This window comes from Ranitomeya imitator, chromosome 1, assembly GCF_032444005.1.
Source record: "Ranitomeya imitator isolate aRanImi1 chromosome 1, aRanImi1.pri, whole genome shotgun sequence".
Lineage (NCBI taxonomy): Eukaryota > Metazoa > Chordata > Amphibia > Anura > Dendrobatidae > Ranitomeya > Ranitomeya imitator.
This window is the reverse complement of record NC_091282.1, coordinates 1,073,231,481-1,073,245,513: the sequence shown is the minus strand read 5'-3', so window position 1 is coordinate 1,073,245,513 and position 14,033 is coordinate 1,073,231,481. Positions and strand designations below refer to the sequence as shown.

General features: G+C 45.6%; 1 protein-coding gene across 4 annotated transcripts in view; it reads left to right on the top strand.

The window, feature by feature from the left end:
* NEK1 (NIMA related kinase 1) overlaps window positions 1-14,033 on the top strand; it is a 195,962-nt gene that overhangs the window by 61,144 nt on the left and 120,785 nt on the right. For 2 of the 4 annotated variants that reach the window (XM_069744212.1, XM_069744210.1), the window contains exons 11-16: window positions 802-861; window positions 1,139-1,204; window positions 3,245-3,292; window positions 7,064-7,138; window positions 7,520-7,686; window positions 10,089-10,211. In XM_069744212.1, the coding sequence (XP_069600313.1) occupies window positions 802-861; window positions 1,139-1,204; window positions 3,245-3,292; window positions 7,064-7,138; window positions 7,520-7,686; window positions 10,089-10,211 (539 nt within the window). The remainder of the gene's footprint in view (window positions 1-801; window positions 862-1,138; window positions 1,205-3,244; window positions 3,293-7,063; window positions 7,139-7,519; window positions 7,687-10,088; window positions 10,212-14,033) is intronic. The other 2 variants (XM_069744213.1, XM_069744211.1) reach the window with 1 other exon arrangement.

Below are 14,033 nucleotides of genomic sequence, written 5' to 3'. Positions count from 1 at the left end.
CATCTTCCGGGAGCTTGCTTCTGGTCTGGTGTCCGACACTTGACACGTTCCTGTGTGGGTTTGTGACCAGAGCACCGTGTGACCGACGTCCGACTGCTTATTGTGCCGTTTGCTCTGCCACAGCCAATGAATAATCCTGGAAAGGGACGCTGGGGTCACTCCTCGTCCCCCGAAACACTGTTCAGTGTCAAGCACGTGACTGGAAATATAGTGCCTGGGACCTGAGCAGAAGAAGAAGCTACCGGACAATGGTGGACCTGGTTTCTGTTGACCTCCATTAGTAACTTGTATAGCGTACTATTTCTAAAGATCACTTATGTGTATGTTCTTTTGGGTGGACAACCCCTTTGAGAAATAGTGGTTGTCCATTACTTTGTATTAGTGTAAAAACGGTTCATGTTGTTCATTACATTAAAAAAAAAACACACATGCCCACCAAAAACCTGTTGCTCAGTATTCTACTGTTTTCCTCACTGCTTCCTTTTCTGTTGGGGGGTATAGGGTAACCGCTGCAGCCAATCTGATTGACTGCACTGTTCACCTGAAAACCAACAAAGATATCTGGAGCAGTAGAAAGGAGCAGCTGAGGGTCCACCAGTAGGTAAGTATGTTTTTTTTTTTTTTAAGCATCATCTCGGGCCATTTTTACACTAATAAAAAGTAGCAGAGATCCCCTTTAAGTTTCAATATTTGTACATAAACGTTCCGTTAACTTCTGTACAACCTGTCCACTTCCCACCACGGGTGTCTGCCTGCTGTGCTCTTTGAGTCTTCTAATTTGCAGTTTCACTCTTTGTCCAGGCCCCAGCAGTGCCAATGAAGAAAATGAATCCAGTAGAAGACAGGAGGAAAATGTTAGAGGTATAGAGCTGCCCCTGCTGCCTTCTTAAAAATCCACCGCAAAGCAACTCCCCCAGAGCTGGAGGATCAGCAGTGTGGCTCGGGTGCCGGCCACGTCATTGCTCATGCTCTACAGAATGAACCTACTTAAAACCTCAAAACCTTTCCTCCTAGTTTCTTCCCACTCTCACCCACTAATCATGGTCTCCTTCTAGCTTTGATGACACTAACCCTTTTTTCACTAGGAACACAAGGCATCCGAGTGCGGGAGAAGTAATTGTACTTTTGCGTTTTGCAGGATGTGGTGAAGAAGAAAAGGCTGGAGATTAGACAGCTTGAAAAAGAGAAGAGACACCGAGAACAGGTACGGACTGCTCGAGTAATGTGGAATCGCCCTACAAATAAAAGTCTGCTAAGTGTTTAGTTTAAGGCTGGCTCCATTCTTTTTTCTTCCTTGGTTTTGTGATATTCTCATATGCCATCACCTGATTGCCAAAGGCCGACTGATCCTGAGTGCGGTTCAATCATTTTTATTTAACAGCATCATAAAAGACACCTGCTGTAGAAACAAACCATATGACTGGATGGCTGACATTGTGCTAGTATTTTTATAGAACAAGTATTAAGAAAGAAGAAAAAAAGCGAGAAATTTAGAAAGAAAAGAGAAGGGGAGAGGGGGTTTTGGTCCCAACTTAAAGGCCGATTCACCAAAGCTTTAACACCAGAAAACTGTGATAAAAATTTTAAAAAGTAAATGTTTATTGATTTTAAAACCTTTTACAGAAAGAAAAAGCAGGATATCCCAATCAGGACGTTTTCACCCCCGCCCTTTCCACCCTTTTAAACACCAGTCGTATTCAACTAGAACGCAAATTACGGTACATATAGGAATATAAAGTCCAAAACGCCTACAACATGTCTCTACACACCATTGTCAGGACCAGCTAACCAACGTGCAGTCCAGACATATAGAGCATATCTTATTGCTCTATAGCACAATATTAAACAATAATTAATAGTTATGGCAACTTTAGACCAATCTTATTGGGAGGACGACTGTTGTGATTTAGTTTCCCAATGAGCTGAAAAAGGAAATTTTAAGTTTCAGTTCCCCTCTCTCTTAGGCTAGGGTCGCAGGACCTTATATTCTCCACCTGAAAAATACCATCCGATTGTGCTAATCTGATCAGAGTCTGAGTTTGATCAGAGTGGAATCAGGTTGTGTTCTGTTTTACACCTAACGACTGGTGGCACTAAATGACTATTAGTTTGTGAAGCCACTACCCCAGAAAAAGTCATTAGTGCCAAAACGCGCGCCGGGGTCATGGCATTTACCTCCAGCACTAGTAGCAATTTCTTTATTTGTATCTACTTTATTTTTACCTTATTCTTACTATGCTGCCATAAGCAACATTTATTACTAGAGCAATCACCTTTTGTGTCCTGGGTTATTACATTGTCTCCTGGGGCCATGTGATTGTTCATTATTATTTCTGCATATTAAGGGATATCTATTTGTTATTATTCATGCATGAGCTACATCATTTGCTGGAGTGTGATGCCTTTTATTTTGGCATAACTGTATGTCCCATATTTTAGTTACTTTTCAATAGAAATTTACTTTTATCATACTTTTGTCTGTTTGGTTGCAACTGCAATTTTTTTTGTATGATCCTCAGATTAATCTGGTGCTTTACCATACTTGCTAATCCCACCTTTCTGTGTACTTGTTTGCTGATCGGCAGTCATTTATTACTTACGCAGACAGGACACAGCGAACGATGCGCCCTGAACAAGCTCCATTAGATCATTCAGGGCACATAGACCACCGTTGTTCTCGGCAGCACATAGTCCTGTGTAAACAAACTAATCAGAGCAATGATCTTTAGTGTGACACAAAATAAATTTCACCTTACGATAGAGTGTTTTGCTCGTTCATCTGGTGATCTCAGCCGTGTAAAATTAGGGGTAGTGAGAGAATGGGGGAACATTTTAAATTAGCGATTTGAAAGGTTGATTGTTTTTCCGAGCACTTTGCATCATATTAGACAATGGCAATAACCCTTGAACCTGCTTGTAAATCTCAGAATTAGGGTAAGAGCGCACCACCCACGTCAGTGAGCCGGTAGCAGGTAATTGGTGTGGGCAGGACCATATGCTGCTGTGTCTGAGAGATTGGCTGTTTCCTCCCCATAACATTGAGGATGCTCATAGTCTTCCAGAATGGATATGTCCAGTAAAATTGATGGTAAAAGCCTGAGCTTCTACATAGAATCAGAACCTTATTCATATGAGCATTTTGTAGAATGCTCTGTCTCTGCTGTCAGTAGATATTGCTGGCAGAGCTTTTTCTCTTACATGATCGATGATAACTGTTGATTTGTGCGTTTTTACTACTTTCCAGATGAACTTACTGAAAGCCGAACAGATGAGACGTCTGGAGAAGGAAAGGGTGAGTTAGTCACCCGTGCTGTAAGTATGCTTCAGTCTGTGTTCTTTTCCCCTCTTTTATTCACGTCAGTAAGCTCGGGTTGTTTTATCTGCAAATTATAGCATGTTCTTGTTTGATCATTCGATCAAAGGATACATTGGTAAGTTTTGTAAATCCCTATAGGAGCAGTTCTATTCGCTGATCTTACTTCATCTTGGTCTCACGTTCATTTCTATCGATTTAATTACATAAAAATCCACCAGGGGGCAGCAATATACCAGCATTCACTAACAGACCAATTCAAGCGCTTGGAAGACACTGTTCTTACCCAAGCTCCGCCTAATCGCCAGTCACCGGGTGTTTTATTATGGCAGAGGGCGTAGACCGCAGGTGGCGGTGACATTATCTGCAGGCTAAATGTAAGTTCACATCCGTACCACATATTCCCAGTAAATTACAGTAGGATTCGAGTTGATGGTGTTTTCACAACGCCATCCTAATGTAAAGAAATCTCCACTAGAATCAGGAGATGGTGTGGATCTTGGAATTCGCGTCTGGACTTACTTAAGAATAATGAGCCGTTCACACTTGTACTGTCCGGCAGGTTCTCATTCTTTTTTGACAATCAGAATAGTCTATGTAATGAAAAGGAAAATAAAATGATCTGTTATAATCCATCATGGATCCTGTAAAAACAAAGGCCGTGCTAGTGTGCACAGAACCGTACACTGGTGTCCTGATTGCCAAATAATTGTGCATGTTATGTTAGAATTTCCTAGAATCCTCCAAAATTTTTAGACAGAGACTACATGGCAATTTTTAGCTGTGACACAGGACACATGACCAAAAGTCGCAAACATCACAGCGTTCTGCAGGTTATCATCACCCTAGGGTACTGCAGGTTATCATCACCCTAGGGTACTGCAGGTTATCATCACCCTAGGGTACTGCAGGTTATCATCACCCTAGGGTACTGCAGGTTATCATCACCCTACTGTACTGCAGGTTATCATCACCCTAGGGTACTGCAGGTTATCATCACCCTAGGGTACTGCAGGTTATCATCACCCTAGGGTACTGCAGGTTATCATCACCCTACTGTACTGCAGGTTATCATCACCCTAGGGTACTGCAGGTTATCATCACCCTAGGGTACTGCAGGTTATCATCACCCTAGGGTACTGCAGGTTATCATCACCCTAGGGTACTGCAGGTTATCATCACCCTACTGTACTGCAGGTTATCATCACCCTAGGGTACTGCAGGTTATCATCACCCTAGTGTCGGTACTCACCCTAGCGTACTGCAGGTTATCATCACCCTAGTGTACTGCAGGTCATTCTCACCCTAGTGTACTGCAGGTTATCATCACCCTAGTGTCGGTACTCACCCTAGTGTACTGCAGGTTATCATCACCCTAGGTACTGCAGGTTATCATCACCCTAGTGTACTGCAGGTTATCATCACCCTAGGTACTGCAGGTTATCATCACCCTAGGGTACTGCAGGTTATCATCACCCTAGGGTACTGCAGGTTATCATCACCCTAGTGTACTGCAGGTCATTCTCACCCTAGTGTACTGCAGGTTATCATCACCCTAGGTACTGCAGGTTATCATCACCCTAGGGTACTGCAGGTTATCATCACCCTAGGTACTGCAGGTTATCATCACCCTAGTGTACTGCAGGTTATCATCACCCTAGTGTACTGCAGGTTATCATCACCCTAGGGTACTGCAGGTTATCATCACCCTAGTGTACTGCAGGTTATCATCACCCTAGTGTACTGCAGGTTATCATCACCCTAGGTACTGCAGGTTATCATCACCCTAGTGTACTGCAGGTTATCATCACCCTAGGTACTGCAGGTTATCATCACCCTAGGGTACTGCAGGTTATCATCACCCTAGTGTACTGCAGGTCATTCTCACCCTAGTGTACTGCAGGTTATCATCACCCTAGGTACTGCAGGTTATCATCACCCTAGTGTACTGCAGGTTATCATCACCCTAGGTACTGCAGGTTATCATCACCCTAGGGTACTGCAGGTTATCATCACCCTAGTGTACTGCAGGTTATCATCACCCTAGTGTACTGCAGGTTATCATCACCCTAGGTACTGCAGGTTATCATCACCCTAGGGTACTGCAGGTTATCATCACCCTAGGTACTGCAGGTTATCATCACCCTAGTGTACTGCAGGTTATCATCACCCTAGGTACTGCAGGTTATCATCACCCTAGGGTACTGCAGGTTATCATCACCCTAGGGTACTGCAGGTTATCATCACCCTAGTGTACTGCAGGTCATTCTCACCCTAGTGTACTGCAGGTTATCATCACCCTAGGTACTGCAGGTTATCATCACCCTAGGTACTGCAGGTTATCATCACCCTAGGTACTGCAGGTTATCATCACCCTAGTGTACTGCAGGTTATCATCACCCTAGGTACTGCAGGTTATCATCACCCTAGTGTACTGCAGGTTATCATCACCCTAGGTACTGCAGGTTATCATCACCCTAGTGTACTGCAGGTTATCATCACCCTAGGTACTGCAGGTTATCATCACCCTAGGGTACTGCAGGTTATCATCACCCTAGGGTACTGCAGGTTATCATCACCCTAGGGTACTGCAGGTTATCATCACCCTAGTGTACTGCAGGTTATCATCACCCTAGGTACTGCAGGTTATCATCACCCTAGGGTACTGCAGGTTATCATCACCCTAGGGTACTGCAGGTTATCATCACCCTAGTGTACTGCAGGTCATTCTCACCCTAGTGTACTGCAGGTTATCATCACCCTAGGTACTGCAGGTTATCATCACCCTAGGGTACTGCAGGTTATCATCACCCTAGGTACTGCAGGTCAGTCTCACCCTAGCGTACTGCAGGTTATCATCACCCTAGTATACTGCAGGTCAGTATCACCCTAGTGTACTGCAGGTCAGTCTCACCCTGGCATTCTGCAGGTTATCATCACCCTAGGTACTGCAGGTCATTCTCCCCGAGGGTACTGCAGGTTATCATCACCCTACCGTACTGCAGGTCAGTCTCACCCTAGGGTACTCCAGGTTATTATCACCCTAGGGTACTGCAGGTCATTCTCACCCTAGCATTCTGCAGGTTATCATCACCCTAGGATACTGAAGGTCAGTATCACCCGAGCGTACTGCAGGTCATTTTCACCCTAGCGTACTGCAGGTCCGTCTCACCCTAGCATATTGCAGGTTATCATCACCCTAGTGTACTGCAGGTCTGTCTCACCCTAGTGTACTGCTTGTTATCATCACCCCAGTGTACTGCAGGTAATTCTCACCCTAGCGTACTGCAGGTTTTCCTCACCCTAGCGTACTGCAGGTCATTCTCACCCTAGCGTACTGCAGGTCATTCTCACCCTACCATGCTGCAGGTCATTCTCACCCTAGATACTGCAGGTCATTCTCACCCTACCGTACTGCAGGTTTTCATCACCATACCGTACTGCAGGTCATTCTCACCCTAGTGTACTTCAGGTCATTCTCACCCTAGATACTGCAGGTCATTCTCACCCTAGTGTGCTGCTGATTATCATCAATCTAGCGTACTGCAGGTCATTCTCACCCTACCGTACTGCAACCACGACAAACAGGTAGCAAAATATCTAACTTGCTCCGACTTCTTGCAGCTTGCTTGTCGCAGTCCATCTTTGGTCGCGTGACCCACATCGCAGCCAAAGTGTCTGTGTAGCTCCAACCATAAAGCTTTTTATAGAACATCAAGTTTGGCTAAACAGTGTTGTCTTTGTTTGCAGTTGGAGCGGATAAATCGCGCAAGGGAGCAAGGCTGGAAGAATGTGATTGGCTCAGGAGGAAGTGGAGACATGAAGGTGAATACGTCGAAGATCCCTTATAAGGGTTGATCAATAAAGAACGCAAATTGTTATAAAATAATGAAACCAAACATCACTAAACACTGCTGCTCCTCCAGTGGTCGCTGACTTCAGTTTTCACATCTGTGCGTGAGTCAGTGTGTTATTGATCCACAGGAGTAATCAAATACCAGTATAGACCACCAAGGCATTAGCACTGGAGCAGCCATTACACAAGGTAATGTTTTAGTTTTTTGGGTTTAGGATATTTCCTACAGATGGTTTAATTTCTTACGCCTCCTGCTCCCACACACATTAGGTGGCTGATGGCCTTTTAAAATTGACTTTTTTTAAAATGATTTGTGTAAATTGACGGCTTCCTGTGCTTTTCCTTCCCAGGCGCCATACTTTGGGGGTGGAGGAGGCGCGGCGCCTCCACAGGCTGCTGTCCGAGCATCCTATGAGCATTACCATTCTGTACTGGACCAGCTGCAGAAACAGAAGCCATCAGATGACCGAGAAGTCAAGCACAGAGCCGAAATGCAGAACCTTGATGCAGCACCTAAGTATGTGACCCAATGATGAGATACTGAGCATATTGGCCCCGTAGAACAGTGCGTCACTACAGTATCTGAATGGTGACCGAGCACAGATCCTTCTGGTGCTGTGTCACTTGTTGGCCACTAGATGAACAATGTTTTTTGTTTTTTTCTTCTACAGTTCTTGACACCACTGTAAAAAGGCCTAAAGTTAAAGATGATACATTTCCTTTGTATTTTAGGCAAAAAAAAGTTTTTTGTTTTTTTTTTCATTTTAAAAATTGCAAAAAGGAAAATGGGACTAGGCAAAAGTTCAGGCACCTTGAGATTTGTGTACTCAGATAACTTTGACCAAGTTTTCTCACCCTAATTAACCTGTTAGGGTTGTGGCTTGTTCACTATCATCATTAGGAAAGGCCAGGTGATACAAATTTCCCAGCTTTATAAATAACCAGCCTCTTCTATCATCGTGCCAAAAAGCTGTAGCCATGGGTTATTCTAAGCAGCTGCCTAGCACTCTGAAAATGGTGAAGGCCCACAAAGCAGGAGAAAGCTATAAGAAGATAGAAAAGCGAGTTGCTCTTTCCTCAGTTTGAAATGCATTTAAAGGGAACCTGTCGCCTTGTTTTGCCGCTATAAGATGCGGACACCGCCTTTCGGGGCTTATCTACAGCATTCTATAATGTTATAGATAAGCCCCCCGGTCCGACCTGAAAGAGAAGAAAAACAAGTTTTATGATACTCACCCGGTGGTCGTCCGGTCCGATGGGTGTCGCAGGTCCCGGGTTCGGCGCCTCTCATCTTCATGCGATGTCGTCATCCTGTTTGCTTCGTGCCGCGCTCTTGCGCAGGCGTGCTAATATACCCTGTTGAAGGCAGAGTAAAGTATGCATTGCGCAGGTGCCGGGAAAGGTCAGAGAGGCCCAGCACCTGCGCTCAGCAGTACTTTACTCTTCCCTCAACAGGGCAGATCGGTACGCCTGCGCTGGAGCCACGACACGAAGCAAGCAGGATGATGACATCACATGAAGATGGGAGGCGCCGGACCCAGGACCGGTTACACCCATGCCCCCGGTGAGTATAATAAATCTTGTTTTTTTTCTCTTTCAGGTCGGACCGGGGTTTATCTACAGCATTATAGAATGCTGTAGATAAGCCCCGAAAGGCAGTGGCTGCATCTTATAGTGGCAAAACGAGGTGACAGGTTCCCTTTAATGGCAGTTAACTGGAGCAGTGGAGGTCAAGATACGGAAGAACAAGCAAAATTTCAGGGAGAGATGCTTGTAGGATGGCTAGACAAGCAAGATAGAACCCCTACTCGACTGCAAAAGACCGTCAGAAAGATTTAGCAGACTCTGGATTTGTAGTACATTGTTCTACTGTTCAGAGACACCTGCACAAATATGGCCTTCATTGCAGAGTCCTCAAAAGAAAACCTCTCCTGCATCCTCACCATAAAATTCAGTGTCCGAAGTATGCAAAAGAACATCCAAACAAGTTAATGCATTTTGAAACAAGTCCTGTGGACCGATGAGGTTGAAATAGAACTCTTTGGCCACAATAATCAAAGGTATCTGTGGATTAAAAAGGACACAGAATTTCAGGAAAAAAACATGCCAGCCATTAAGCATGGGGGTGGATAAATCATGGTTTGGGGTTGTGTTGCTGCCAACGGCACAGGGAACATTTCACGGGTAGAGAGAACAATGGATTCAATGACATTTCAACAAATTGATTCAAACATAACATCATGTGTAAAAAAAAAAAAAAAAAAAAAAAAAAAAAGCTGAAGTTAAAAAGATGATGGCCTCTACAAATGGATATTAATTCTAAAGTAAACACATGTCAAAATCCAGTATAGACTAACTCAAAAAGCACAACTTGAAGGTTTTACATTGGCCCTCACAGTCCTCTGATCTGAACATCACTGAAAATCTGTGGCTAGACCTCAAATAGTGGTGCATGTCAGAAGACCCAGGAATCTCACAGAACTGCAAGAATTTTCCAAGGAAGCATGGATGAAAATCGCTCAAAGACAAGAATTGAAAGACTCTTGACTGGCTACAAAAAGCATTTACAAGCTGTCGTACTAGGTACTAACCATTCAGGGTGCCCAATCTTTTGCATTGGGTCATTTTCTTTTTGTCATTTTTAAAATGTAAAAGATGAAAATGTTTTTTTTTTTTTTTTTGCCTAAAATCTAAATCTGTAACTTTAGGCCTTTTAGAGATCATTTCATCTTGAACTTGCCTAACTGTTCTCAATAACGGTAATTTTTAACAAGGGTGGACACACATTTAAATGCCACTGTACATCCGATATTGGCTCCTTATAATAAACCATGGCGGGTGTCAATAATGTTGCCTCAAGTTTATATAGAAGGCATCACCGTCTGGTACTAACTGTACTTTTGTTACTGACCCCTACAGAGCCGCAGTCCAGGCACAACCATGTAATGGCCCCATTCCTCAGACCCCTCTCCCTGATGGAGATGCAGTAAGGAAGGAATTAAAGAGGCTGGAAGAGGTGTCCAGGCAAGCATTTGTGGACAGGTGCGATCTGCTACACTTGTATGTACAGGGTCATGCAAACATGTCACTGCCATGTATCTGCAATAGGTGTAATGATGGCTACTCACCATCCACCCAGTGCATGTATCGTCCAAACAAGGGCACAGCACTCAAAAATACATCTCAAAAAGGCAAAGTGAAAGCTCTTATTGGCCCATGTGAATAGGGGGCAATGTTTTTCTCAACCTTTTTAAATCTATATCTTTCTTTTTCTGTCTCACTTTTTTCTCTCTTTCTTTATTTTTTTGTTTCCTTTCTTTCTCTTTTTCTTTCTCTTTTTTGCACTTTCTTTTTCGCGCTCTTTTTCGTGCTCTCTTTTTCTCGCTCTCTTTTGCTTTCTCTTTTTCGCTCACTCTTTTTCGCTCACTTTTTCGCTCACTCTTTTTCGCTCACTCTTTTTCGCTCACGTTTTCTCTTTTCGCTCACACTTTTTCACTCAGTCTCTCTTTTTCACTCTCTCTTTTTCGCTCACTTTCTCTCTTTTCGCTCACTTTCTCTCTTTTCGCTCACTCTCTTTCTCCTTCGCCTCATTTTGGGACACAGACCGTGGGTGTATGCTGCTGCCACTAGGAGGCTGACACTAAAGGTACCGTTACACTAAGCAACGCTTCAGCGATATAGACAACGAGCCGATCGCTGCAGCGTCGCTGTTTAGGTCGCTAGGAGACATCAAACACGGCAACAGCAGAACGATGCAGGAGCGATCCAGTGACGTACTTATCGTTCTCGCTGGTTGTTACCTTCATGAAAAAACATTGCAGGCATCATTGCTTTTGCTGTCAAATAGGAGGAATCACGCCGACCTGATGACCAAATAAAGTTCTGGACTTTCAGCTCCGACCAGCGATGTCACAGTGGGATCCTGATCGATGCTGTGTGTCAAACACAACGAGATCGCTATCCAGGACGCTGCAACGTCACGGATCGCTGTCGTTCTCGTTCTAAAGTTGCTCAGTGTGAAGGTACCTTAAGTGATACAAAGAAAGTTCTCTCCTACCCTGCAGCATACACCCTCCTGCTGGCTCTCGGCTAACTAGTTCTTGCTTAGTGTCTGTAGGAGGCGCATGGACGGGTCTGCTATTCAGACCCAAAACTCTTTCTTATTTTATTTTTACCTTTTACATTTTTTATTTTAATTTTTCCACGGACGAATGGGGCGACAGATCCTTTCAAGGTTCCGATCTCCCCGAACCATCAACAGGCGAGCACGGAGAGTGTCGCCTCTCCGTATCCTCTCCTGCGACATGGGATGCCAGGCCTGGGCTGATTCTTAGGGGCGACGGGTCCCTTCAAGGGCACCGATCTCCCCGCACCATCAACAGACGAGCACATGGAGTGTCGCCTCCACGTACCCTCTACTGCAGCCAGGCCTATTGCCGGACATCTGGCCCTGTACACCCGGGGGCTGAACTCAGTGGATGTACAGAGGCCCCTCTCTATGGCGTCCGAGCAGCCCCCACTGCACCACCACTGTTAAAGCGGATGGCACAAGGAGGCGGACAGTTCCTCTCCACGTCCCTAACAAAGGGATGGTGGATTGAAGTTTATCCCTCTATCCCTGCACCGTCCTCGCTGCAATACCTGACCTGCAGCAGAGCAGTAGAGTGCGCGCTTTCCTCGGCGCTGAAACCCAGTCATCCGCGGCGGCTCCATGCCAGGACGCACACCCATGGTGAGTGGATTCAGTCAGCGGTGGGCCTCTTCAGCGGGATATTCACATGCTGACAGGCTGCCTCAGCTTCCCTGTGCCCCACCTCCCTGAGGTCCCCCCCTTCGGCTGCAAAAATTTAGCCCCCGGCTTCGGTCGATGTGTAGGCCGCACCCCGGAAGACGCACCCGCACTATGGCGCCATAAGGCGGCTCTGCCCGCCTTTCTGGCGCTTCTCGGCTGGCATGAATCACTCAGTTTTTTCTCGGCCACTACAACGCCCCTCATTTCTACCTCTGTTATCGCTCCCGCCAGCTGCAGAAATTTGGGCCCTGGCTTGGGCCTATTCATGGAAGTCTTGAGGCTCCGCCCACATCGTGTCTGTGGCTCCGCCCCCAATTTGGCGCTTCTCGCTCTCTGCGAGATTTTATCACCTCTGCAACTCCCGGTGGCCATCTTGGTCCACCCAGCCGGCTCACACAAGGGCGACGACTTTACATTAAAGGGGCACAACGACTCTGCAATAATTCCCCTCCCTGGTCTTAAAGGCACATGACCAGTATTCCCTGGTCTTAAAGGCACATGACCAGTATTCCCTGGTCTTAAAGGCACATGACCAGTTTTCCCTTGTCTTAAAAGCACATGACCAGTATTCCCTGGTCTTAAAGGCACATGACCTGTATTCCTTGGTCTTAAAGGCACATGACCAGTATTCCCTGGTCTTAAAGGCACATGACCAGTATTCCCTGGTCTAAAAGGCACATGACCTGTATTCGTATTCCCTGGTCTAAAAGGCACATGACCAGTATTCCCTGGTCTAAAAGGCACATGACCAGTATTCCCTGGTCTAAAAGGCACATGACCAGTATTCCCTGGTCTAAAAGGCACATGACCAGTATTCCCTGGTCTTAAAGGCACATGACCAGTATTCCCTGGTCTAAAAGGCACATGACCAGTTTTCCCTTGTCTTAAAAGCACATGACCAGTATTCCCTGGTCTTAAAGGCACATGACCTGTATTCCTTGGTCTTAAAGGCACATGACCAGTATTCCCTGGTCTTAAAGGCACATGACCAGTATTCCCTGGTCTAAAAGGCACATGACCTGTATTCGTATTCCCTGGTCTAAAAGGCACATGACCAGTATTCCCTGGTCTAAAAGGCACATGACCAGTATTCCCTGGTCTAAAAGGCACATGACCAGTATTCCCTGGTCTAAAAGGCACATGACCAGTATTCCCTGGTCTTAAAGGCACATGACCAGTATTCCCTGGTCTAAAAGGCACATGACCAGTATTCCCTGGTCTTAAAGGCACATGACCAGTATTCCCTGGTCTTAAAGGCACATGACCAGTATTCCCTGGTCTAAAAGGCACATGACCAGTGTTCCCTGGTCTAAAAAGCACATGACCTGTATTCCTTGGTCTAAAAGGCACATGACCAGTATTCCCTGGTCTTAAAGGCACATGACCAGTATTCCCTGGTCTTAAAGGCACATGACCAGTATTCCCTGGTCTAAAAGGCACATGACCAGTATTCCCTGGTCTAAAAGGCACATGACCAGTATTCCCTGGTCTAAAAGGCACATGACCAGTATTCCCTGGTCTTAAAGGCACATGACCAGTATTCCCTGGTCTTAAAGGCACATGACCAGTATTCCCTGGTCTTAAAGGCACATGACCAGTATTCCCTGGTCTAAAAGGCACATGACCTGTATTCCCTGGTCTAAAAGGCTCATGGCCATTCTGAAGCCGGTTACCCTATATGAGCTCAGGAGCCCTCCGCCGCTGATCCCAGTTTATACCAGAGTACCTAGTTCCCTCAGTGGACTTGGTCACTGACCGCAATCCATGGTTTCTCTGACCAAGAGATTGAATCCCTCGGTGATCCCTCTGTGGCTCGGAGTGCTTGCCGGTCCGATATACATGGTCCCTCTCCTACATGGGAGCCATCGGCTTGCAGGGGCCACAAGTATTCTAGAAACATACTGGCATCTAGAAACGTACAGGCATCTAGAAAACGGAAGTTTTCATTTCCTGATCTCTCTCCCCAATGATTTGCTGAGAACAAGACTCTGAATATGGATCGGACATGGCCTTGGATCTGAACTTGCCAGAGCTTCAGGAAAGGATGAACTCGCCTATTTTTATCATCTCTG